The 27,663-nt window shown below is 54.0% G+C and overlaps 1 protein-coding gene across 1 annotated transcript in view; it reads left to right on the plus strand.

Annotated features, from left to right (window-relative positions):
- The window catches only part of ADARB2 (adenosine deaminase RNA specific B2 (inactive)), a 409,625-nt gene that overhangs the window by 279,467 nt on the left and 102,495 nt on the right, over positions 1-27,663 (plus strand). Inside the window, exons 2-3 of the mRNA XM_027595682.2 lie at positions 244-330; positions 8,181-9,088. Of these exons, the coding sequence (XP_027451483.1) occupies positions 244-330; positions 8,181-9,088 (995 nt within the window). The remainder of the gene's footprint in view (positions 1-243; positions 331-8,180; positions 9,089-27,663) is intronic.

Below are 27,663 nucleotides of genomic sequence, written 5' to 3' on the forward strand. Positions count from 1 at the left end.
GGGGAGATGCCAAAAATGAGAAAAGAAGAAAGATGGAAATCATAAAGTTGAAAATTGAATGGAGAGAGTTTGATAAAAATGCTGTCAGAAATTCAATAAAAGACTGAACCAGAATGAAGTGGTTGAAACCAAAACGAGCTTTCAACCTCCCTTGTCCAAATCCTCAGTAATGAGAACGTAGGAAAGCATTGAGTTTTTCTGAAACTCGGTGTCAAAGTGCATTTCCTGTTCTTTTCTTTCCAGACAAAGTAAGCATGTTGTCAGCTTTCACCGCTCCCTTCAAGCACTTAAGCCCCGGGGCCACAAACACGGAGGACGAAGACAATCTAAGTAAGCAGTTTCCCTTCCCTGTCGAGTGGAGGGGGTCCCGGCCCCATGTGCAGGGGGGTCCTCTCCTGTCCCCAAACACTGAGACCCTCGGGGTGCTGGTGGGGACTGTCCGGGCTCCCCGAGCAGGAGGCTCTGCTCCTGCCCCCCACCCCGGGAACCCCAACCCCAACACGAGTCCCATCCCCATGAGGGATCCCTTCCCTGCCATAAAATACCATCCTCACCTAGAACCCTCTCCTGCCTGGAACCCTGTCCCCACTCGGAATCCCGTCCCCATCGGGATAATAGGAAGATATTAGCAGCGACTCTGTAATTGAGAACCCCAAAGATTGTAGGGAAAAATCAGTTTTCTTGAACCCCTCTCCTCTCTTTCTTTTGTTTTTGCCCTTCAAAAGGAAGGAAGGAAGGGAAGGAAGAAGGGAGGAAGGGAGGGAGGGAGGGGAGATGGGAGAGGGAGGGACAGAGGAAAATGAACACAGTACGACCATTTAACAAGGACAGAGCTGGACGGGTGCCTGCCTGTTGGAACATTTCTGGCTCATGAAGGAAACTGGGGAGGCCCCAAAGCAGTGTGGAGCGGGGATGGAAACGCGGGTCCCCCTGCTGAGACCACGGAGGGGCCCCCTGGGGGGGCAGGGCTGATGGGGGGGTTCCTGGACGTGTCCTGCATGCTCTCAACCCCTAAACCACACAGACCCCTCCTGCATTTCAGAATTACCTCACAGCTGGGTCACCTTCCGCCCAGTGAGATGGTGCAGACTGGGCTCCCTGCCCAGAGCAGGGAGCTTGCGGGAGCTCACCAGGACCCTGACCAGGGCACGCGGTGGGGGACCCGCACAGGAGTGCTGGCCACCCTGCCGTCGGCTAGTAAGACGCACAGCCAGCAACAGGACTGGAGGCTGAGGGCACAACCCCGCGTCACTGCACAAATCAAAGTCACAGAGTCATGGTGCCTCAGAAACAGAGCAGACCCCCCCCCCCATGTGGAATAGGGACAAAGTCTCTGTGGAAATCAGAACGCAGGTCTCTGGGCCATCCATTCAGGGCTCCCTCCCCAGAGAAGTTGGGCAAATGCTCGTTTTTGTTGTCTCAGGGTCTAAGCGGGAAAATCTCCAGGACCCGGTGGGTATATTGATAGCCACTTCAGAAATGTGGAATACACACACACACACACGTGTGTACATATACACATCAGCCAATTCCAAGCACACACACACACGTGCCCCAAGCTGAACTGGACGTGCATGCAAAGCGCTTTGATAAAACACCTGGAATAAACATGTTGAGAAAGAAAATCTTCCTCTGCTTCCTTCTCTTTCCCCCCTTGGGGTGATGGGACCCTGCTGAGCGTGGTTGGTGCCCAGTGTGGGGTGAGACCTCGCAGACATGATCTCGTGCCGCCACTGCTCCCCGCAAGCCCGAGCCAGGAGCCCCAGTGCCTCATGTGCATAAACTGAATCCCAGACTTGAGATCGGAATTCAATAGGACAATGCGTGAAGACGGCTAGCAAGGACCTGAAAGAGAGCAAACACTCAAGTTGGCTATTTCCCCTAATCGGTGGAAACCTACAGAGAACAACTTTGAATTGTTACATGTTAGAAAGTCTTTGCAATGCTTGGAAAATCCTTACTTAGAAAACCCTATTTTCAAACACTGTTCAAAGACAAACCTCCAATCAATGCCCCGTCTTCAACTTCTAGTCTGCCGACACGGTCTCGGCCATTTATAATCCAAGCACCCTCGGAAGGTGGGAGAGGAGAAAGCGGGGTGAGCGGGGTGTGTGTGACATGTGTGACGTGTGCATGCACACACCTGTGCAGGGGGGAAGGGTGGGCTGGTAGAAGCGAGTGTGACTTTGACTCAGGTGTGTTTGGGCTGGTGTCACACAGAGGTGCTCTGCCCACTCCGTGTGTGGAGCAGGTTCTGGACCATCAGGCAGGCTCCCCCGTGGCCACCGGCACTCACTGCCACTCGTCCCTGGAGCCTGAGCTCCCAATGCCAAGGGCAGAGCTGGTGTCAGGGGTCAGTGACCAGAGAGACTCAGCCTGGGAGCCCATCTGGAAGCCAGCCATCAATGGGGTGGGTTTCCGCTAAGGGTCTCCTGGACAGAGCCACATTGTTGAGACTTCTGCTCAAGCGGGCAACTCTGAAAGCTTTCTCCTTAAACGCTGAGAGGGAGTGAATCACTGCCCCAGCGTGGTCACCGCTGTGCCTACCACTGACCCAGGTCACCCGAGGAGGGGGTCACTCCCCGAGCTGCAGTCTGGAGGGAGGGAGACCAGCCCACCACACCCGCTTGATCCTCACCCAGACGTGGGTCAGACACCACGTCCAGGACCACGTGGGTCACGTCCTCAAAAGGAGGCACCTTTGCCTGCTGCCTAGCGTCAGGCCTGCACTTCTGCAGCCCGAGTCAGCAGGCCTACGTGGCCTCTCGGTGTTCCCAGGGCATGTGCCTCAGCGGACCCCCTTCCCATGCGACTGCTCACCTGCCAAGCACCAGGGCCTCCCTCTGGAGTGAAGGGAGACTCCAGACCATTGGCCTCGCTCCTGTTGGCCCCCATCTGACGCAAATGGGGCAGATCAGATGGCCGGTCCCTGGTGCCCTACCACCTGAGGCCACGGCTGCGTCACTGTTGGCCATGCGGTGCGGACGTGACTAGTTGGAGAAGTCTGGCTGCCTAATAACCAGACAGACGCTGGCCCCAGAAAGGGGACGGCGGAGGGGGGTGAGGCACACGCATGATACACAGGCTCACACATGCTGCCTGCGCTTGCAGGAGCCAGAAGGCCCTGAGACCACAAAACCTCACCCTCCATGTGGCCCGCCCACGTTTGAAGGATGGCTGTCAACGCACAAGTGCAGCCTGCTAACCGGACTTAACTCTGTGAGGATATATTTCACCTGGAAAGTAAAATTTTAGCCACAGCCACACCAATGTAAAATTCAGTTCTTTCTTCCTAAAATGCAATTCTTTCATGCATTGGACCTCTAAACGTAGCACCACTTTTGCTGACACTTTTTGCCAAACAGGAGAACGCAGTCACGGGCTCCGGAGACGGATCGATGTGTGAGAGAGCAGAATGGAACGGTTGCTTTATGTTCTCCCGCACGTTGCTCTGCCGTAGATACTCTCCTCGGTGCCTGGCGGTCACCGAATTGCTGGCCACCGGTCTGTGGTATCTGTCTAATGGAGCTTGAAGTCATCTGCCTGCTTTTTTTCTAATTTCCACAACGAAGGACACGTGCGACTGTCTGAGTCACAGAAGCTGCAGTCTGAGGGTGTCTTGTGTTCGACGCCGTGAGGATGAGGGAATTCGCCCTGGGCTGGCGTGGACGCTCAGAACACCTGCATGTGTTTTCCTCGGGACTGGACTTTGCCGAGGAAGGCACTGGAATCCAAGTCAGAAATTCTCCAACATGATGTGAGCCCTGGATGGGGGCTCCCTGGGGTGGTGGGAGCCGCCAGGCCCCCAGATCCATCAGCCCCAGTTCTGCTCCCTAGCAGTCACCCGCAGGCTGACGTCCGCACGCTGAGTGCACCCACACGCGCAGACACAGAAAGAGTGGGGGGACAGGCAGACCCGCAAAGGCACCTCAAGGTGCAACTGACCTGACAAGCGAGGCCAGCGTCTGCCCCCCCCATGGGGAGGTGAGTTTCTCGCAGAGCTGCTCCGAGCCCGACCGACTGCGAGTCCCTGAGTTATGACTGGCAAGCAAAGCAATTATTTGGGAGAACGAATTCCAGGGTAGAATTAAAGGACTCACTAATTCTTATAACCTAGTGTGACCCGTCCGTTTGAGCTGTTCCAAGTGCACAACAAATACTTTTTCAGAAACAAATCATTTTTATCATGTAATAAACATTCTCATGCCAAGTCCTGCACCCCGGGACCCAGGGAGAGTCTGGGCAGGTGGGGGCCGCCGATCTTCTCTCAGATCCTTCAAGGCAGGGGCAACCGTCACCTCCACGGCGGCCGTGATCAGTCATCACGAAGCACACAGCCTGGAAGCCCGTGGCGCTCACGGATCACCGTTTACGGATCACGTGGAAAGTTTCACGGGTTGTCTCCCCTGAGCCGCACAGCAGCCCCCGCATGGCGGGTTCTGTGCGCACCATTCAGCCATCAGCGTGCTTTCCTGCGGTCCCCAGAGGAGCTGGTGCTCATGCCGCCCGTGAGGCATGGGGATGGCCCCCCCAGAAGGCCAGCGAGAAGTGCACGGCTGCTGGGTCAGTGCCAGAGGTGAGCTCCCGGATGACTCCTGAACGCTGGGAGCCTGCTGCCCACATCGGGCTGCCTCCGTGTACGGGATAAAGGGTTCGAGATCGGCACATGCCTGAGGGGTGACTCCCCCAGGGCAGACCAGGCCCTGCTCTCCTTGGACGAGGACAATCTGCGTCCCCCTCCCACCTCAGGGTGACCCACGGGGCCCCGGAGCCGAAGACTGTGCTGGGAAATGAGCCCCGTGTGCTTGGATGCCTCAGGGCCCAGACCCAAGGGAGTATGTGCGGGGCAGGTCCTGGGCAGCGTGGCCTCCTGACTCTCACCTCTGGGTCATTCTGACAACAGAGGACGGAAGCCTATTAACTAGTGGAGAACGAAGTGGTCAGGGGAGGGGACTGCGAAGGACCCCCTTCCCTGGGGAAGAAGGAAATGTGACTTTGTGAAGTCGGAGCTGGAGTCCCATTAGAAATTCCCGTGGGACCCGCTACGGCAAAAGTCCCACAAACCGGTCGGGTTTTCACGGCAGACCTGGCAAAGTGGCGTGTGGTTTTCCAGACACGGCCCATGTATCTCTAAGCAGCGCCGGAGCTGCGGCGTGGGTGGGGTCGCTCCGCGAGGCAGCCTCCCGTCCCCTCGCCATCCGTCCCCTGGGGACCAGGAGTCACCGTGCGCGTCTCTCCCACGGGACGGCTGTTGACTCTCAGAAGCTATGACGCCAACCAGAAGGGAGAGACCCACGGTGTGTTTGTGTTGCACTCTGGGGCCCACAGGCTCATGACAGAGGGATGCGCTCAGACCCAGCCTCAGGACAGCCCGGAGCCCGTGCCCTGTGACAGGACGGACGCCGCTACCCTGCCTCCTGGGGGTCCCCGAATTCCAGGGGAAACTCATCAAGGAAGAGCTCAGCAGTGTCTGCCTCTCTCGTTCCTGCTGTTTTCAAAAAGATGTGCTTCTTGTATGTCTGGGTTTGGGCTGAGCCTCTTCCCAATGCCCCTTTAGTTCAAGCTCGGAATAATCTCCTAGGGCAAGTGCCGTTAAAACCCACATTTGCCATTTTGAGAAAGTGGAGTTTGGGCACGTGGAGGGACTTGCCCCTGGCCACACGCATCTGAGAGGCAGGGAGGACACTGACGTCTTGTGTGCTGGAGCCCCAAGCTGGTGGGGTGACCGCTGCCCTGTCTGCCTCCTGCAGCTTTAGCCGGCCACGCTCGGACCCCACAGGCCAGTTAAACAGAGCATGTGGGCCGAATGCCCACTCTGCGTGCTTCCAAAACCAGAGGTTGTGGCTCATGTATCCGGGATAGGGCCCAGAAACCCACTTTTTGTCATCAATTATTATTCATTGTTGGTTATTATGGAAGGGGCCTTCATGCCACAGTCTGATAACCACGGCTGGTGCCACGGACAATGGTACCGAGTGCAGCCGTGGGCGCTGGGAGTCAGGGCAGGAGGGCTTGGCCCGCGACGGCTCTTCCTCCAAGATAACCCTTTCTCGTGGCCTGAGATGCTGGCCACTTCCCTCTCGCTACCAGTCTCACCAATCCCCACCCTGTGCGAAATCAGTAAGAAATTGGAGCACTCCCAGCAGTTCTGAACGCAATCTAGAATGGGGCTTTTTGGCTGGGTTGGGTTTTCTTTTCTCATCTTCACGTTCAATTTGAGAGGCTGCATGTTTAATCTGAGCCACTGTCTCTGGGCCTGAAATTCTCCCCACCCTGGCAGAGCTCTTTGCTACTGTGCCCAAGACCCATAATCCTTAACAAAAGAGGCAGAGACTAAGTGCTTGATATTTGGAAGGTAATTATTTCTGCTAAAATAGGCTGCAAATGAATGCCATCCACCTTTAACTTACAAAACCCTCTGCATCACGCCTTTGAACAAAGTTACCTCTGCAAACCTAACACCGTATGGAAGCAAACTGCGGGAGGAAATGCCAACTGAGCCAATGGGCTTGCAGTGAGCGGCTGGGGTTTCGCAAATGGAGAACACGTCCCCTAGGGCGCGCGTCCCCCAGAGAGGGCGCCTCTCCTTGCTGGCACGCTGCACATCTCCGTTATACTCTCCGCTGCAACGCCGCGAGGGCAAGGTCACAGAGTCTGCTGCGCTCACCGCTGCCCGGCTTCTGGGCAGGACTGAGGGGCGTCCACACGACGTCTGTTCAGGAACCACGGGATCAGCCCCAAGCTTCCACGTGCTTAACGAGAACAAACTCACTCCCGACTGCCGGGGACTTCTGCATGGGCCCCGCCTGGCCCCAGGCGGCCCCCTCGCCTCCCATATCTGCCCAAACCAAGGGCCGAGCGCGCTCAGCATCCTCATTGCCTCACAGAGCCCAGCACATGTGTCCCTGTGAAGGAGCCAAGAAATTGATGGGACGATTCTGCGTCTGTAAAGTCAGTTTTACAGCAGCCGCAAACATTCCCAGGACACTGCCATCTCGACCAACGAGCCCAGATCAACCGTTTCCCTCTTTGAGCCTTGTTTCTTCTAGAGCATGGTGCCGTGATCCCCACGCAGGATGGATTTTAGGAATAAGAAGGTCTGAGGGAGCCTCCGTGAAAGGCACCTGCACCGCTAACCACTGTCACCCTTGGCGGATTTCAGTGGAGACCTGAGGGGTCAGCGCCCCAGAAGCACATTCACCTGCAGAGCAATCAGGACTCTCCTCCCGTGGTCCCCAAGTCATCCACACCTGAGATTTCCTAAAAACAACAGCGTTATCAGCCATGAGCAGTCCAAGATGGCCAGACCACAGAAGTTAAATTATCATTACATGCAACCTCCACCTACAGTTAGCAAAGGATGGTTTTGCTAAATTTGCTTCATATCATTTCTTGCCAAGGAAGGAAGGAAGGAAGGACGGACGGAAGGAGCCATCACAGACACCAAGGAAGTGGCCCCCTGAGGCCGCATGCAATCTCCTCCTTGTGTCTTGGGGGAAGTAGGAATACCTCGAATCTTTACCACCTGCGTGTGATTACACCAACAGTCTGTAATGTCTGTGTCCGTATAATCTGAACTAGTGATATCCTTGTCTACGTATTATTTTCATCATCTAGCACATTCCTGAGGTTCATCCACGTTGACGCACAGAGATGTAGCTCATTAAACACAGTACCACGTAGCAGTCCGTTGTATGAGGACACCACCGTTCACCCCCCCCACCGGCCTCGGCAGGAAAGGCCTCCCTGACCTCAGCGTTGCCCACAGCTGTTGGGGGCCTGTCCGTTTGGTTGGGGCAACGCTGAGGGTTGCCCAGGCCCAGGGCAGGCGGCTGGCCTCAGCCCCGACCCACCACAGCCCATGCCCAGAGCAGGATACAGCAGCAACGCGTGGGGGGCCGGGCGCCCCACACACGCCACCCCCAACACCTCCATCTCAGAAATGCATCTCTGCAAGAACTGCCCGGGAATGCGGGTCCTCCTGCCTCCGGGCAAACGGCCCCCACTTCTGGGGTGCTGCTCCCCAGGTCTCCCCGCAGGTGCCCACCCGGAGTTTACCTCCCTGGCTGGCTGGCCATGCTGGTGGCGGGCTCGCGTGCGCCGAGGCCCGGGTCTGCGGCCCAGCGGTGCTGTCGTCAGCTGCCAGTGCCCGGGGTCACGGCTGTCTTTCTCACCTGCAGGTATCAGCAGTGCCGACGTGAAGGAAAACCGCAACATGAGCAACCTGGAGGCCCGGCCCCTGCCCGCTGGTGATGGGGCCCGAGGCGGCACGCCCGGCATGAAGAGGAAGAGGCCCCTGGAGGAGGGCAATGGCGGCCACCTGTGCAAGGTGCAGCTCATCTGGAAGAAGCTCTCGTGGTCTGTGGCGCCCAAGAATGCACTGGTACAGCTCCACGACCTGCGTCCGGGCCTGCAGTACCGCATGGTGTCCCAGACCGGCCCGGTGCACGCCCCCGTCTTCGCCGTGGCCGTGGAGGTGAACGGGCTCACGTTCGAGGGCACGGGGCCCACCAAGAAGAAAGCCAAGATGCGGGCAGCCGAGCTGGCCCTGAGGTCCTTCGTGCAGTTCCCCAACGCCTGCCAGGCCCACCTGGCCATGGGCAGCAGCGCCAGCCCGTCCACGGACTTCACCTCGGACCAGGCCGACTTCCCTGGCACTCTGTTCAAGGAGTTCGAGCCGGCCGCCCCCGGCGATGCCTACGCAGGCCGCCGCCCCGCTGATGCCGGGCTGTTGCCCTCCGCCTGCCGGAGGGGACGACTGCTCTGCCACCCCCTGGACCTGGTGGGCCCGGCGCGGCCAGACAGACCCAGGCCGGGCCCTGCGGCCCCGGGCGACAGGAACCCCGTGGTTGTGCTGAACCAGCTGCGCTCCGGCCTGCGCTACGTGTGCCTCGCAGAGCCGGCCGAGAAGCAGCGCACCAAGAGCTTCGTCATGGCCGTGTGCGTGGACGGCAGGACGTTCGAAGGCTCGGGACGCAGCAAGAAGCTGGCCAAGGGCCAGGCAGCTCAGGCTGCCCTCCAGGCTCTCTTCAACATCCGGCTGCCCGGCCACACCCCCAGCAGGAGTAAGAGTTACCTCCTGCCCCAGGTGAGATGCGCAGGTGCTGGGGCAGGTGGTGTTCTTCAGAAGCTAGGAGGACAGGGGTGGTGGCAGGCACCCGGCAGGCCCCTCTGCTCCCAGCACTGCAGGCTCACAGGGCCCCCAACCCCCTCCCGAGAAAGCCAGGCTCTGCTCAGCACCCTCCAAAGGCCCCCTTTCCCAGCCTCATTAGGAGCAGTTTTCGGGCGTGTGGAGAGAGTGAGTCGTGTGGGTGTAAGGAGAGAGTGTCCACACCCCACGTTAGCAGAGCCGGCCCTCGTGACAGCGATCCCCCCCCCGCAAGGGGCAGGAGTGGGGGCCCTGGTCCGCAGAGAGAGGCCTAGCAGGAGGGAGCCCGGCTTCTTCCCCAGACCCGTCGGCCGCTGGGTGGAAAGCAGCATGCGTGAAGTGTGTGCCGGGGGGCGGTCTGGGGGCATCTCCAGCTGGGGGTCCACAGAGAGCCCCGCGACTGTGGCTTCTCTCATCTCGGTGGTGCCAACTGCAGGCAGGTGCGCACACAGCTGCCTAGGCACCCCAGCCGGGCCAGACGGAGGCAGGGGTCCGAGGCCTAGGCCAGTGCAAAGCAGAGGGCTCAGGGAGGGAAGGGGCGCTGGAAGCCGGCGGCACAGCCACGGCACGGCCTCTCTGATCGCGACAACGGGTCTGCTTCACACATGGGTTCGGGGAAGACTGCGTAGTGCCGTCCATGTGGCGGGAACTATCCTGATGCCATTTTGAAACATCCTTCCAAGTCTTGTAAGTGCTCACGTGTGCACATCACCCTTTCTCTCGCCGTTCTGAGAACGATCTGTGGGCGCCGCTTCCGGGTCAGATCCAGCGTTCTTGTGCACTTCAGTGTCAACCGAGGACAGAAGTGTCACGGGCGGGTGGGAGTGAGCCCTCCGTGGCTGTGCGTCCCCGCGGAGCACCAGCGCCACACAGCCATCCGAGCCAAGACAGCAGGACAGAGCCCGGAGCGGAGCCTTGACCCAGGCAGGCATTCACTCGTTCCTTCCTTCACTCACTCGTTCACTTGTTCCTTCCATCCTTCATTTGCTCCTCAGCATGGTGGCTGCAAAGCCAGAAGGGATCCACCCCCACTGCGGGGTCAGGGGAGGGAGGAAGACCCCTGGACAGGAATCCCCATTTCTCTGGGCCTCTGCCCCCGATTCCTTCCTTTCATTTGGGACATTTGTTGAGCATTTTATGGAGCGGGTTGGAGGCGTCTAGACCGCATCGCCGCCTGCCTTGCCTTTCAACCCGCCTTCAAGGGACCCACCATCCAACCATTTGTGGAGCAGCTCAGCACCCGAGCCCGTCCCTGGGCACCTCTGAGGGGGAGGCTGCAGCCCTGCTCTCTCCTCCTGCACCCCTGTTCTGTTTCACGTCTGCCTTTGTTCCTTCCCACCTCTGTGTCTCGGGTATCTGTGGCTTAAACCTGCCAACGGCGCCCGAGGAAGCCACTGTGCTCCCCAGGGCAGGGTGAGCCTTCCCCGAGGAGGCCCCTCGCCCCGGCCCACAGCAGGCCGCCGCCAGCCGGGCCTTTCTCCCCACCCCAATGAAGGTTGGAGGGTGTCAGGGAGCTCTGGCCGCGACACCTTTCCCTTTCATGCTGTCAACCCTGAGCCCTTGGACAGAGGGACCAGGCGGCACCACGGCTTTGTAACAGCCGTTCGCCCCAGGACGCAGGACACCACTCAGAGCCACGGCCGCTGAATGATTTCTCTCTGACAGTCCGCTAACCACCCTGACTGGATGACGGAGGGTGCGGATCAGCGTGAGGGCTGGGGCCATCCATCACAGCCAAGGCACTGCCATCCTGGAGGCTCATTGCCTGCTCGCCTCACCCCTGCACCCCCAGGCTGGGTGGGGCTGAGCAGGCCAGGGGACCCAGGACCCGGCGCCACCAGGGGCTTGACTGAATGTGAATCCCTGTCTTGGAGGCGGTCTGGATTCGGGGGCTGATCTTTAATTCAAAGACAGATCCCAAGAAACCCTGTAAGCCCTGCCGTGCTTTCTTGCTCTGCCCGACACCGCCCGCCCCGTGGTCCTGGGGTCGCCTCACTGTGCTGTCAGTACCTGCACCAGGAGAGCGGCCAGGCACCCAGAAAAGGGAGGCGCCCCCGACCCGTGGCCCACTGCGGAGGACGGCAGTCCTGCTCGCCGCCGGACTGAGCATTCCAGCGTTCCCAGCCCTGACTCCGGGTCCGCCCCATGCAGGGTGGCCTTAGTGAGCGGGTGACAAACCAAGAGTGTGGTGGGCCACAGAAGCAGCGTCTCTAAGGCTTTCACCCAAGGCTCCGCCTGCCGTGAACAAACCCAGAGTGCTCTCTGCTGGAAGCTCCCTCTGTAAGTGATACACGCTGAAGGAAAGATTCAGACGTGCTGGCACACAGAGCCATGTGGGGTGCATATTGAACGCCACTGTGGGCCCCACTTCGGTGGGGTGCTGGGGCGTGGAGCGGGACCCCCGCAGATCTGACTTCCACACAGGTGGTCAGCTCACCTGCACCGTTCAGCCTGGAGAGCAGGACCACGCGGGCCTGGCAGGGCGCGCCGGACGCTCGCTCTGTCCTGAAGACAAGTCTGGGTGAGCGCAACCTCCCCAGCACCCGCGGCTGAAGACCTGCGGGGAGCCTGTCCGGAGTGGCCACTGCACTGTGCTGGTCACCCAAGTATCAACCTTGCTGGGGGTGTGGGACATCGACTCCTCCAGGCTGAGTGTAACTCCCCACCAGGGAAGGCAAATTGCATGCACTTGCTTCCACTTCTAGTTTGAAGGAGGAAGTTCTGAAGAACAATATGCTCAGTGACAATTAAAATCGTAGGTATTGATTTCTCTAGGATCTGATTTTCACCAATTCTTTTATCAGGGGCGTTTCTCAGAACTGGGCTAGTTTTGTTCCTTCACTTCCCCAAGATCTGGCTTTGGGTCTCTTATCCAGAAGGCTGAGACCAAGACTTCATTATCAGGTACAGACCTGAGGGGGTGGTCACACTCACAAGTGCGCAGGCTGTGCATCTGCAAATATCAGTTGATAAGGATCATCGACGCAGACCAAGAGGTAGCTGGCCCGTTTTCCTGGCCTGCACTTGGTACACCTTCTCAGGGCAGGACTCCTCTAGCTTACAGGATCCTCATGATAACGAGACCGTGTCAGGATCTACAGACGGTCCCCAACTTAAGATAGTTCACCTCGACAACGTCTAAGCTTTACGATGCTGCAAAAGTGATACGCATTCAGTAGAAGCCATTCTCTGAGTTTTGAGTTTGGGTCTTGTCCCGGGCTAGTGGCCTCACGAGCGGCTCCCCGTCAGCCCCGCAATCATGGGAGTAACAGCGGATCCACGGACAACAGTCCCGCACCCATACCCGCCATCTGCTCTTCACGGTGAGCACCGTATTCCATACGCTGCGTGAGACCATCAACACCGGCTTATCAAGTAGGCTTCGTGGGAGAGGATTTGTCCCAACCGCGGGCTGATGTAAATGTTCTGAGCACGTTTCAGGTCAGTGAGCCTATGCTGGGACAGTCAAGGTTAGGGGTATTAAATGCATTTTTGACTTAAGGATATTTTCCATTTACAATAGGTTTATCGGGACCCAACCCCATCAGAAGTCAAGGATGATCTCTAAATGCTCAATCCCTGGAAGCATTATCATAAAAAAAGATAAAATCACAAAATCTCTCTCTCTTTGGCCTTCACCTCCCACCCCTAGCATGAAAAGAGTTGAATTCATAAAAGCATTAGATCCCATCAGAAGGGCGTCTCTCCCATCGCCTCCCATGGTGGACAGGAGCAGGCCTTAAAAGGAGAGTGGGTAATGTCAGCGTGGTCTCAGGAAACAGCCCCTCAGGTGAAAACAAGCACGATGACTGACTGCGTGAGCTTCTCTTTCACATTCATTTCACACTGATCCCCTTTGTTTTGTTTTGTTTTGATGTGTCTCAAAGATTTGTCTTTCCCATAGAGTAAGAGAGGGAGCAACTTCAGCCTGTTCACATGGGTGCTTTGCTGGGACCGCGCCCTCCAGGGGTCCTTGCGGGAAAGTAACGCCACCCAGCTCTGCTCCTGCATGTGTCACTACGCTGAGGAGAGGAGAAACCATGGGAATTTATGACACAACGGAAAGGAAACTTTAATAGCAAATTTGGATCAGAGCTCCAGTGCACAGCCCCATTTCATGGAATCTGCCCCCAGAATTAGCTGCAGAATGAGGCCGGGGGGACTGTTGCTGTCTACTCCACAGCTGTGCTGTGGGATGCTAATAGCATGTTTGCACAAATGCGCCGTCCTTCTCCCAAACCCCAAGGTGACCCCCAGCTGCCCCTGGCCACTTTACAGATGGCTTTTCTGATCTCGTACTCCTGCTAATCTCTCTCACTCAATAGGAGTGGTGTCCTAACCGCCATAATGCAAAACCGTTAATTAATATTGCCATAATAAATTAGCAAGAGAAGGGCCCTCAAATTTTAAATAGGCTTAAATTAGAAACAGCTATGGAAATCGTATCCACTTGGCTTGGAAATGGCTTAACACTGTCCACGCTGGTTTCCCCGAAAAACACCCAAAACCAGCAGCAGATGCCCAGGCGTCCTCCCCGTGCAGCTCTGGGGACACAGGAAGGGACAGCCAGGTCTGACTCTGCCGTCGGCCATGGGTCCAGCCTGGGGCAATTCCTGAATGACATCTGAGCAGAGTCCTGGAGCTCTGCGGTTCACACAAGCAGGAAGGACAGTTCTGGACTCCAAGTCACTTTCTTGGAAAAGGCTGGTTTCTTTTGCATGTGGGCACATTGTCTCATCTCCACGTGGCGTACTGTCTGACAGGATTTCAGTTCCTCGGCTGTTCTCCTGTTGTCTCCTCGGGGAGTGGGACTAGGGTCTGACCTCACCACATCCGGGCACCTGCTGGTGCGAGAGACCCGAGGTGGCCCTGACCCATCTTCAGAGCATGACTCTGGCCACGGACACAGCAAGCCAAAGAGGGTGGCCAAGCACTGACCTGGGGCTCTCTGGGGATGTCCCCTGAGCCTCATAGGCATTGCCAGAAGGTGTGGGGGGCCTAGAGGCGTCCGCACCCACCTCCCTTCCCTTGTCCTCCCCTGCTCCACCTAGATGCACTCCCTCGTCACCACTGTCCCCAAAAAGCCGTGTGTAGGGGAACCAGAGCGCTCCTTCCACTCGAAATCATCCAGGCAGGTGGTCTCAAAGGCAGTGCTAATCTGGGTACAGTTGGGTTATAAAGAACAGGTGCATACCTGTGCATCCGACTTGGAGAGGTGTGGTCATTGAGAGCTGGGGCAGAGAATGGATTCCACCTAATTGTGGGGAAACATCTGGGTGAGATTCAGCATCTTGGGATGCTCACAAAAGTTAATCTCTGTGGGAGTCCATTCAGGCTGCTCAACAGAATACTGTAGATGGGGTGGTTAATAAACAACAAATTACTCCCCGCGGCTCTGGGGGCTGGAAATCCAAGATCAAGGTGCTGGTAGATCCTGTGTCTGGTGAGGACTCCTCCCAGGTCTCGCTGTGTCCTCACGTGGGGAAGGGTCGACAGGGCTCCCTGGGGGCACTAATCCCTCATGGGGGCTCCACCCTCATGACCTCCTCCCTCCCAGACGCCCCGAACCTGACACCACCACCTTGGGGGTTAAGCGTCCCACACAAACTTTGGGGGGGTGGGTCACAAAGATGGACTGGATCCAGCAATCTATGAACCACAAACTTTAAACAGAATGCTGTGCGCTACCATTCAAGTCAGAATAAGCCAACTTAACTCTAACCCACGGCCCCCACCAACTCAGCCTCTTGTCACTCTGCCCTCAGTCCCCATTCCCCCATCTCCCCCCACAAGGAGCCAGCACAATTTGCTCAGTTAATGACTAGAAGCATCCTACATGTGATTCCCTGAGCCCTTGCTCAGACCCAGCCCGCGTGAACGTGGGCCGTGCTCCGAGAGAAAACACGCATCTCCGTAACCACCGCGGAAGAACAGACTCACTCGGTGCCACCCATCGTCCAGCTGGATCAGCACCTGAAACACAAGCCCCCTTCCCTGACCACGACCACAGGATGAGGCCTGAGGCCAAGGGCCTTCTCCACAGGATGCCTTTTCATAGATTAACAAGAACAAAGAAACAACTTTGTTTTGCTGCAGAAATGCCCTGTGGGGGGAAGGGACCGTTCTGAAACAGCGGAGAAAAGGCACCTGAGTTGGCCCGGGGCAGCCCCATCCTCCCCTCTCCAAGCTGCAGGGAAGGCCCAGGAACACGTCCTTGATTTGGGGTACTAGCAGTTTATTTGGGAATGCAAATATTAAAAATGTAACATGTTTATGCAAAGTCCATACACAAAGAACCTTGGTCTTTACCATCTCAGATAAATATGGATATCGCCTTATCACTGAGCGTCCCCACAGTGGGGAGCAAGGATGTCTCCTTCCAACTGAACACGGTGATGGCTTTTAGTCAGGACGTGGAGAGACCTTAGAACCACAGCAGAGAGGCAGGCGCTGAGGAGGACGTGCAGAGGCCGCCCCCTGTCCCAGCACTAAGAAATTATAAAGTCATAATGCGGACACATTATCACGTCCGATTTTTGTTAATGGCTTTAATCAGATGAGCCAACCAGTCAAGATGAACCCACTTCTTGGACCCACAGAGCCGAATCAGTGATTTCTACGTCTCTCTCTGTCTCTCTCTCCCAGACACATGCACTGTGCACACGATATGCAAACACACGTGGAGGTGTGTAATTCTGCATCGAGAGCGAAGACACTCACCCGCGGTTTGGGCAAAGGTGGAGACACATGCCCGTCCTTAGTGTCACATTTCAGAGACTTAGCAAAAGGTGTTTTCCCTGCGTGGTTACCCGACGTCTCTGCAGCTCTGTTTTCGCGTCTGCAAGGGGCTGTTCTGACGATCGTTTCCAGCAAGGGCGCAGCGCCCTCTGACCACCAGTTACTCTCGGTGTTGCAGCGGGAGGCCAGGCCTTCGGAGAGAGACGTGAGGTTTGCTTGGATGCGCAGGCTCCTTACAAGGGGCTGGCAGGGAAAATACAGCAACAACACTTACATGAGCAAAGTATGTGCTGTCCACCCGAAACTCGAATGGACTGGATGGCCTACGTCTCTATTTGCTAAAAACTCGGTGGCCCTGCTTGCAACTGAGGAGCGGAGGGCTTGTCTGTGGCCACCTGCCGTCTTACTCACACTGCCCCGTCCCTCTCAGAGTGCAGAGAAGCCTGATGAGCCGGTGTCATGGGTGCGGACACTGTGCCCCGGGCTGGGCTCCTGCCCTCCCCCCAGGATGCCACCATCCCCTCCAGCGAGGAGCCAGCGTCCAATCTCATTCCCATGTGAGCGTGTCTTCTGAGGATGCGGTGCTGACACGGGCCAGGACCCCCGGGCTGATGTCGGCGCCCTGGTTCCACGCAGAACCTCTGTGCGCTGGCAGCCATGGACTCCTTTATTCCTTGGCGTTCACTGCCCGGCGTCACTGATGCTCAACTCTAAGAGGCCTGACGTGAGCCCCAGACGGAGCCAGTGTGAGGTTCCCTCATCGAGCATCCCAGTCTCGGTCTCGGGGCGCAGGGCGGGCGGAGCCTCGCTAGGGGCCAGCCCCTCCCCCTCAGCCACCCTGGGTGACGACCAGGGGAGGCCCCAAGGGAGACTTCCGGATTGTTAAGTGGCCGCTCGCTCCGTAAGGCTGTGGAAGGCTGCTCTGTAGGTATTTTTTTTTTAGAAGAGGGGAGGGAGCAACGGGAGGAAAAGCACCTGCTGCTTGATCCAGAGCAGTGGTACTTCCTGAAAGCAGGCGTCACAGAGGCCACCACCCAGGCGTCCCCCCAGAACGAAGCCCAGCTCTCTCTGGCCACCCTCCTGGGTCAGATCAGTGCCCCGGGCAGACACTGCCACCACCAGGGCAGGTAGACATCATGGATGCCAGGATGACCTGCTGTCCCAGAAGGTTCTAGAAGCCTGTCTGCCTCCCTGGAATTGTTCTGCAGGTCTCCAACCACCCAGGTGGTTGTGATTACACAAGCAGCCTCTCAACACCTCTGCTTGTCTGGGTTTTGTGACCACACACACCCTCCTGTGGCCCATGAGGGGAGAAAGGCAGCATTTTATAGAAGGAAGAGGGCTGGCCACGACCAGCCAGCCTGGAGCCCCACCGAACCTTCATTTCCTGGTTTCCCCAGAACTGACCGACAGGTCGCCTCACTGTCATAGCATGTGGAAAAAACCTGCTAAACTTCTCTCTTTGGTGAGGATGCTGAAGCCTTTAACAACACATTTATACATTTGTACAAGGCACATGCAATGTCCAGCGTGCGTACCGTATGTACTTGCGGGATACACGTTTACACAAGGCACGTGCCGCGTGCATACCGTATGTACTCAGGGGCTCAGGTGCTGAGGGTCGCAGCGGCGAGACAGGGGGCCTGGGGCCCCTTTCAGGGCATGTGGATTCCTCCTGCAAGACAGGGCTCCTACAAGGAGACTGTGGCTGACTTTGCAGCAAGAACAGCCCTGAGCTAACTGCATCATTTCTGTACATCCTGGAAGCCTCTTTAATCTTCAGCTTCTACTCTATGTTGCTGGGATCCAGGGAGGTCATAACTACACCTGCTTTGAAGGCCACACAGACCACGCACATGCCATCCTTCTCTCTCCAAACCAAGATCCACAAAACAAAGAAAACAAAAATTCTGGCCCATGCTAAGAGCACATCTAACTGAAATCCTGTGTTTGCAAAAACTGCAAAAACATTTTTTTAATCACTCAAGCCTTTTAAATTTCAATATTTTCTCCCACATTCCAACAGAGAGCTTTGGGGATCCCTTCCCTTCATGAACACAGCCAAGAGTCTTGCTATTGAGATGGAGAGACTTTCAAAAAATAAAAAAAAAAAAAGAATAAAAAGTCAGAATAATAAATGGCAGGAGACAGGGGAGTGATGTGGCAAAACCCCTCTTTTCCCAACCCGCTTCCCAGCCCCGAGACCAAGGAGCCGGTGGACAAAGACCAGAATGGCCGGGGTCTGGGAAGGAGGTGTCCAGAGAGAGGCTGAGGTGCCCAGCACGACTGGCTTCCTCACCTGGGCCGGATGAGGCTGACTTTCCCAAGTGCCTGCGACTCACAGGCAGAGCCGACACCTGCGCCCAGCCTCCACCAGGAGCAGACAAGCGCAGGATGTGGGGGGTGGAAGGTGGAGAGGAAACACCAGGCATAATCGTGTCTAGAACGTGCCCAGATGCCATGCCCCCGATGCGCGGGGAGGCGGTGTGCTGACGAGGGGAGCTCTGAGCTCCAACATCTGAATCTCAGCCCCGGCCCCACCGTCTGGGGGGCTGAACAGCCTAGCCTCCTCCCTGTGAAGCGGGCACGTTGACAGGAGCGGCCACACCACACGCATCCTGGCGACCGGTCAGATGCTGACTCCATATCTACACCCGAACCGCCGTGTTTGCGAGCGAGCGGGAGGAAAGAGCCCAGGGGACGGGGTCCTGGCGGGACGGCCCCCAGGCCCTGCGTCCTGGACAAATGGCACCTTCTGCTGTCTGCAGTGGCCACATCGGGTGGAAGGGACATGGAGGATCAGAAGGGAAAAGCGTCACAGGAAAAATGAACCGATGGCAAAGGAGTGACGTTCAGCCGCGGGAACCCGGGGGTTTCTGGCTGATGCTCACTGGACTCGAGCCCGATGTAGCTCTCACCTGTTTGGGCCACAGAACACTTGGAGGCCCACAGTCACATGCACGATGGGCTCCCTGTCCCCTCGGCCATCGAGACCCTCGCTCTCCAAGAAAATGTCAGAATGCAAGACGGGAAAGTGAGGCCATACAAATAGCTTCAAAACTCTCACCATCTACACCAAAAGGTCTTTCCAAACCTTGTGTTCCATTGTTGGGACATCTGCACATGACCTCAAGTAGGTCGGCACCGTCACAGACGGACACCTCTGTCTCCGAGGGACCAGGACAACCTCCGCCAAGGGTAACTGTTCAACGTTTTGGCGCTGGAGAAGCTCCCCCTCTTAATGGAAGTGCTGACTTGGAAACTATCCAAGGTTTGGCACAAATCCACTGTTCCTCGCACTGGCTGGTATTTTTTGCTTTGTCTGTCTGCTTTTAATCCCTTTTGTAATCAAAGCAAATGGGTACAGGCCGAAGGCATCAGGAAAGAAAAACAGCAAAGATATAGGCCGGGGGTTGGTGGAGAATCTTTACAAACTGCTAAATGAATTAGTGGAAGGCTCTGATGGACCCCCCCACATGAAACCGCTAGGAGGACCGGCACCTGGAGGATGCCGCTCTCCTGAGAGTTCAGCCCACAGGAGATGCAGGGAGATCCGCGCCCCTGTGAATGCATTGTTGCAAAGCTACAGACCCCAACTCGATCCCCTTGTTCCCTGGGGCTCAGGGTTGGCCCTGAAGGAAGGCCGCTGTGGGCTGGGTGTACGATTATGCCGCCAGGGAGGGACACAGCCCGATGGCTAGGAGCCATGGAACCGAGAACCGGAGGGATCCCAAAGGAAAACAGTGCTTCGAATCCAGAAGCTGGGCCCCTGCAGAGGCTGCTGGTGATTGCACAATGTGCACATGAGCTGGGACAGAGTGGGCACTGGGACGAACGAGCAGGTGGCGCCACGGCCCAGACTCCTGCGAAGGAGCAGAGGACCTGCCCAGCACTCCCTTTTTAGAGCCTGGAACCAACTCGCTGGCAGAGAAGAGAGGAAGGTGGCTCTGTCTTCCTTCGGCCAGAGGTCCCTGCCTCTCCGTTTCTCCGTCCACCGGGGCTGGGGTCTCAGGGAGCCGTCCTAGGGGCTTGGACTGCGGCTGGCTCTCCTGGAGGAGCCATGGTCCTGGGAGGCCGTCCTAAGTGGAAAATCCATGTGAGTTAAAACTCCACACCGTTCTAGACAAGATCTCAGACCACTAGTTGGACCTGATTTTCTTGTTTCAATATCTTCCCTATAGCAGGGTTTAGGAGGGAAGTTAAAGCGAACATTTTATTTAACATGAATCTGAAGAATGGAAACTGGAAATGGGGAAAGATTGATAAAAAAAAATGAAGTCTTTCTGCAGTGCAGTTATCGGGGAGCAGAAGCAGTGAGCCAGGGGCAGCCCAAGACCGCCGGACTCTCGGGTGAACGAGCTGAAATGTGCAGGCCGCACGTGGGACGGAGATTTGACTGCATCCTTGTCAGCTAGTGACAGTCACCCGTGTGAATGGCCATCCTGTTTTCAGGAGATGCCCGTGGGGTTTGGAAACTGTGGTCCTCCTCCGGCTTCCTTCACGTGGACTGGCTTCCATGGGTGTGTCTCAGTTAAAACAGGTGCTGTGTTTCAGGACATGAGGATGTGCAACTCTGCAGCAACATTAAAGGCCGAGACAAGGCCCGCGCCGGCCCCAGACCCGGAGCAGGCTGGGGCGACTGCTGTCTGGAAGCAGACTCCAGCGTGCCCGGCCTTGTGAATAAGGTCCCCCCTCTACGGTCCCACGAGTTACCTTGAGAGATTCATGACACACTCCCTAACTTCTCCTGGCACTGGAAACGGGAATGAAACACGACGAAATCAATGTGGTAAAACAGCATGGACGATCGGAACCCAGACCACAGAATGGGTGTCGGATCTGATTCTGAGTGCCTGCCGCCTAGGGGTGAGGAGGCAAGGGGAAGGACGGGAGGTGGAGGGGTGGCGGCAAACATGCACGCAGTTCGATGGCGTCACCTAAACCCACCAGTTCGAAGAAACCAGATGGACCACATGCTTAAACACCTGGAAAGTCAAGCCAGCCCCTAGCTCACCTGTCGCGGGAGCCAAAATCTAGCCGCTCTTTCACCATGCTTGACGTAGCCGTGCCACTGGTCTGCAGTGCGGTCTGGATCCCAACATGTGGCTATTGGGTCAAGTGCCGGAATTTGATTTGGAGAGAAGTGCACATCCGCACACCCCTGCACAAGGTGCTCGGATGCATGCGCCATATGGACCCACCTCATCTATCTCAACTGGTAACTGACTGACTTTGTAGAAGTCGACTCGTGGTTACGTATAAAGCTCACCAACAAATCTCTCTGAGTTCATGCCAAAATCGCCCGTTCCACAACCTCCTGCCTGCTGGCTTCTGGTGTCCAGAGTGGATCCCCGCCACCAGGCCACGTGCTATTTCCACTGCAGGAGACGGGAGCAGACGGAGGCTCAACAGCCACCACAAAGGCCACGGCCACTGAGAACAGCAGAGGAATAGCGGAGGTAATGAGCTGAACCACCCTGAGAGTAATTCCTCCTCGCACTAAGGACGGTAATAAACTTCACCTGACACGGGTAACCCTCAGCAGGCTGAGAAGGTGTAATTTTTTTCTACAGAGAACTTCTGTGGTCTTCGGAGGGTGAGCAGGGTACAGGAAATGTCTTTTCCGTGAGGAACACCTCATAACTCACAAGGAGGTGAACCTAAATGGAGTTGCAAAGGTCATTCTTATTTTATAACAAGAAGGAATTTCCAAGGAGCCTTCAAACCCTTCATTTCCCTTCCTCAGACACACAGGACTCGTACATCATATGTAGAATTATCTGCCTCCCTACAGCAAGGGTATTCATTTAATAAATATCGAGGGGGCTCCCACAATGTATTCAGGTGTGCGAGAATCTGAAAAACGTCCTTTAGATGCTTAGAGCATTAGTTAGACACCAAGTATTTAAGGCACTGATGAACTGAGGATAAACATGATGAAATTCACTGGGAAAGTCACAGTGAGCATGAGACAGACACAAGAATCACACAATAATGAGATAATTGCCTTAAAGGAGGTGCTACTGCATTCCACACGGGCTGTCAGGTTATTGCAAAGTGAGTAACGTTGTAACTGTTTTATAGATTCCCACTGTTGGAAAGCCTCCTGCCCTGAATCCTGTGGTAAAGCAAAGAATAATTTTGAAATGAATTGGTGCTAAATTTATATGCATTCCACAAATTTGAATGTTTGCATATTGGAGTTTCTTAAAATGGGGGACACGTTTAGAAATCACTAGATTTTACAACGAAATTATTCTTGAATAAGAGTTAATTATGTTTACATTTGTCATGAAGATATATGGAAACATGCTATGAATGGTCATATTAACCACAACAGCCAAATGTGAAGCCCCACTTAGTACTATTCAAATCCAAATTCAGTGTTAAGGCACTTGGAAGGCAGTTTATTTGTGATGCAAACATATCTCTGACTTGTATGCACTAAATAGAATAAACAAAGCAATGAGCTAGTTGCAAAAACAATGAGATAATCAGGATGTGCAAATTTTGCTTTGATGACTTTTAAAATCAGAAAAAAAAAGTGAAAGAGTATATCCTGTTTAGGCAGGGACTTATTTATTCTTGTTTAAGATGTATTAAAATGTTCCTTAAGGTCTAGAAAAGACATAAATGATTCCCAAAGTTTGCTCATAGCTCAATTGATGGCTTATAAACTGTCAAGCCTACTTGCAAAGCGACTGGTTTCCATGTATCCATCCAGCCAGCCATCCATCCATCCGTCCATCCATCCATGCATCCATCTGTCCATCCACCCACCCATCCATCCATCCGTCCAACCATCCATCCATCCATCCATCCATCCATGTATACATCTATCCCTCTATCTACCCACCTGTCCATCCATCCATCCATGCATCCATGCATCCATCTGTCCATCCACCCACCCACACATCCATCCATCCATCCATTCACACATTTTACAAGTATTTAATGAGCATACTCTGACTCAGGTGATGTTCCAGGTGCTAGGAATACACAGAGGTGAATAGGATAAAGAACTCCCTCTTGAGAATTGCTCAGAGCTGGTCAGTGGGTTCCCCAAATTGTGGTCCAGTATTCCCGGCATAACATCTGCCTGGGTGTCACATCTTAAAAATGCAGATACTGGGCACTTAGCCTAGACGTGCCAAATGAGAATATCTCGGGCTGCATTTTCAACAAGTACCCAAATGATTCTTAGTCATGCTAAAATTTTAGAATTGAACTCAGGGATGACGATACGTTTTACTGCACTGTTGTAGAGATGTGTTAAGCGTCTGGTAAAAGCTGAGGAGAGAGGGCTAACTCAGATCCCACAAAATAAAGACTTTTTGTTACAAGAGCACATCCGACCACACAGGACCTGCACAAAGAAGTTCCCACATTCTGTAGAAAACCAAACGGTAAAATATGAAGCTAATTTTAATTCTATACAAACGTGTTTGGCTTTGTGAAAAACTTTCCTTATAAAAGGAAAGCTGCAAAATCGCAGAAAATAATCCACCTTGAAATCTTAAAGATTCATCTATTAAGGTTGTAAATCTTAATAAAAGGATATTAAAGTAGCTGGATAGACAGATGTGAATCACAACAATAAATGTACGCATACCTAAGTAAAGAGCGTGTGTGTGTGTACACGCACAAGCAAATACTCTTACTCCCCTGAAGCGTATTTCTCTTTCAGAAGCACAGAGCGACTGACCCGTGAGGCTCACGTGTGACAGCTGCAGGGGCTATACTGCCCACAGCACCCAACACCGTCATATTTTCTAATGTATTTGACCTGAAAGAGGGGCTGATCTCTTTCATACGTCATGTCATTCACTAATTAATTAATACAAAACTGATCATTAATCCACTTGCTGGATATCCGTGAACACCTGCTCCATGGCACACACGGCCCTCTTCCTCCAAAATGCGTCCCGCTCCACGGCTGACGCTGGGAAAGGGACCAGGCAGCAGGCCTGCCTTGTGTCACGGCTTGCAACCTTCCCAGAGGTGACAGGCTGCACAGAAATGACTTCGTTGTGCTCCATCTGATTTATAAACATTCCCACCATGAGGTTTATCTGCACTTGTGAGAACAGCCCTGGAGTGCTCGGTGTCCATCTTTGAGAGACTTTTACTGACCAAGTTAGGTACAGAGGGAGCGGGGATTGTGTTTGGGGTCGGCATGGCCGGGGCCTTGCGTCAGATGGAGCGCGGCCAGGGCGTGAGCGGCCCGACCATGGGTCTTCCCGCCAGCACAACAGCCGCGGCCCCGCCTCTGCAGGGCGGTGAGCCTTTCTCACCTTACTCGATGAGACTTTCCGGTCTTTGGCTGGTGGGCTGCCCCACCCTTCCCCAGGCATCACCTGCTCTTCCTGCCTCTGCACACGTTTGTTTTCCTCGGTGCCCTTTCTCTGCTACACACACACACACACACACACACACACACACACACACTCTGCCTACTACTAGAATTGTGTACTCGTGTGATGAGAAAAACTAGGCCGGTGTAAGGATAATGACCCGCTGACACCAAAAGCACCCTCAGCATGGCTCGGGCTCAGCAGCGCTGTGCGGAGAGGTGGGGGGGCCCTGGGGTCAAGACTGGACTCGGTACCATCTGCATGACTTTGGGCGCACTGCCTATTCACCGTTCGGTAAGGCTGGTGAGGAGGGGTACCGACCCCGCAGGGCCATGGTGAAGTGCCCTTTCTTGGACCTCATCCTTCCCCACAGCACAACGCTAGCCGCCTAAGTACCGTGTAACATAGGACAACTCCAAAGTAAGCAATTACGGCACCAAAGTTAGTCAAAACCAGGGGAAAGCTAGTGAATATCAAGTAAACTCAGCTACGTCCAGGACACTTCTAATGAGCTTGGCAACCGAGTGAGAAACGGATCAAGCACTTTCTTTAATGAGCTCGGGGACCCTGCTCTGCGATGGTCACTTGCACTTGGCGCTGGCGATCGATAGTGAGCACGGGGCCCCGGACCCAGAAAACGGGCCAGCCTGAGACGAGGCTCCCCACAAATGGCTCTGCTTCGGCCAACACGATCTGCTGCTCCACACCTGGCCTTCTTTTGTGTTTGTGAAGGACAGGGAAGGAGACAAGGAAAAATCTGGGTAACCTAAAATCCAGAGGAAGGGAAACAGTAACTGTGCTCCCCATTGTAACTGGATAAGTTATTTTTACTTACAACTAGTCAATTTAGTCAAATCATTTGAAAGTTTTGAGGTTTTTCCCTCAAACTGATGTATCCTGTCTGAATTAATTAACCAGATATCACCAAAAAACCAAAATTACAAAAACATGCAAAAGAAGGGGAGGGAAGTTCTCTCCATTTCTATCCTCTGCTCTCGGCGGTAAACACTTCATGGTCTTGGAGTCCTGAGAATTCTTATGTCAAAATATCAAAAACATGCCATTCTTTGTTGCAATATTTTTCATTCATCAGCAAAAGGTATCATCATCTATTAGATGCCCCAAACAGCAGGAGAAACCGGTGCTGGTCAACAAGCATCCCCAGGCCGTCCTGTTTGCAGATCTAGGATTTCAACACCTGGCTTCACCGTCCTGAGGGTCACACGGATGCCAGTGAGGTGAACAGTAGGTGGCATTCTGAGTCAGACCAACCCCATCACATCCAAATGCTGTAGGCTCACCGTTTCAAGAGTGGTTTTTCTGAAAGCCTTCCACGCTGCCCACCATATCCCGGGTACCAGAGATTTCCAAACACACCTAATAGCCTGCTGGATCACTGCAAACGGACGGGTCCGTAACCGATCAGCCTCGTGTGTTAAAGTCTCCAAAGTGTGACGCATGTAGATGGTGCATCAGGGTAAAAGAAGAAAATCTAAACCTTTTATTACTTTGTATTTTAATCTCATTATTTTTATAACAATTTTATTGGGCTAAATCAGATACCGTAAATTCCTTTCAACATGTGTGATCCAGTGGTTTTTAGTATATTCACAGAGTTGTGCAAACATTACCACCATCTAATTTTAGAACAGTTTCACCACCCCGAAAAAAACCCTATTAGCATTCTCCCCTCCCCCAGCCCCTGGCAACCACAGATCTACCTTCTGACTCTAAGGATTGGCTTACTCTGCACATTTCACATAAATGGAATCATACAACTTGCAACGTTTCGGGTCTGGCTTCTTTCACTTAGCATATTTTATTCAAGATCCATCGGTGATCTAGAATATATCGGTTGTTCATTCATTTTTATAGCCAAATAACACTTGATTTTATGGATGTACCACATTGTCTTTATCCATTCGTCTGTGGATCCATCCAACATTTGGGTGGTTTCCACTTTTGGGCATTATGAATAATGCTGCTATGAACATTGGCATACATATATTTGTGTGGACATGCATTTTCACTTCTCCTGGGTATACACCTAGCAGCGAAGTGCTGTTTCTAAATGTACTTAACACTTTGAGCAATTTCCAATCTCTCTTCCCAAATGGCTGCATCACTTACAGTCCCGCCAGAAATGAATGGGGGCTCCAGCTTGCCCACATCCTCGCCAACACCGTTATCTGTCCTCTGGATCTTAGCCACCCTAGTCGGTGTGAAATGGTATCTCAATGTAGTTTGGACTTGCATTTCCCTGATGACTCATGATCTTGAGTATCTCTTAATGAGTCACTTGCTATGGGTATGTCTTCTTTGGAGAAACACCTGTTCAGATTCTTGGACTGTTTTTATTTGGGTCTTTTATTTCCTGAATTATAAGATTCCTTTATATATTCTGGCTACTAGTCCCTTATCAGACGGGAAAGGACTTGCAAATATTTTCTCCCATTCCAAGGGTTGTCTTTGCACTTTCTTGATAACGTCCTTTGAACGTCCTTTGAAGCATGGAAGTTTTTAAATTTGATGAAGCCCAAATGATCCATTTTTCCTTTTGTGACTTGTGCTTTTGGTGTCATGGCTAAGAAATCATTGCCTCACCAAAGTCATGAAGATGGATGGACTCCTGGGTTTTCTTGCAATGGCTTTATAATTTCAGCTAGAATCTCCAGGATAGTGGTGAATAGCAGTGGTATGAACAGACACGGTAGTCTTATTCCTGATGGTAGGGTGAAAGCATTCAGTCTATCACTGTTGAGTGTGATGTGAGCCCTGGATTTTCATAGTTGTTTCTCAGGTTAAGGGAGTTCTCTTCTGTCCCTCATTCATGGAACATGTCTCCTTATTTTTTTAATTTCTATTTTTGTGTATATTTTACAAATTACATTAATAGAACAGTTTGTACCATCTGTAAATGAGCTGATATGTGTATGTGGAATGAACAGTCAAAGCTACTTTAGACAGAAGACTCCAGGCCTCTGACATGGCATCACCAAGCCCATGGCCATGACCAGCCCACGCCAGGAAGGTCCACCTCACGCTACACATCACGGCCCAGACTCTGCTGACCTCTGTTCTGATGCCCGAGAGGGCACCAAGTGAGTGTGTGGCTCAGTCAACCCCAACTCATCTCTCCTTGCTGAAGAAGTCTCTATTCCATCCTCAGATGCAAAAGAACATGCATAAAACTCAGCGACAATCCAGTTATACCCTACTTTGAAGGAAATACAAAGATAGTAAAGTACCACTCAAGGGAAAAGACCATTGAACGTGTCACTTCGGTCTGAGAAAACCTCTAGTGATGTCTATGTATGATCAGGAAAAGCTAAGACAACAGATCATTTCTTTGACACGGCTTCCCTAGGCCTACAACCTGAGCCACAGGCACCCAATCCGGAGCATTCCCAGCAGGCAGCGGCA

The sequence above is a fragment of the Zalophus californianus genome, chromosome 9 (genome assembly GCF_009762305.2).
Source record: "Zalophus californianus isolate mZalCal1 chromosome 9, mZalCal1.pri.v2, whole genome shotgun sequence".
Taxonomy (NCBI): Eukaryota; Metazoa; Chordata; class Mammalia; order Carnivora; family Otariidae; genus Zalophus; species Zalophus californianus.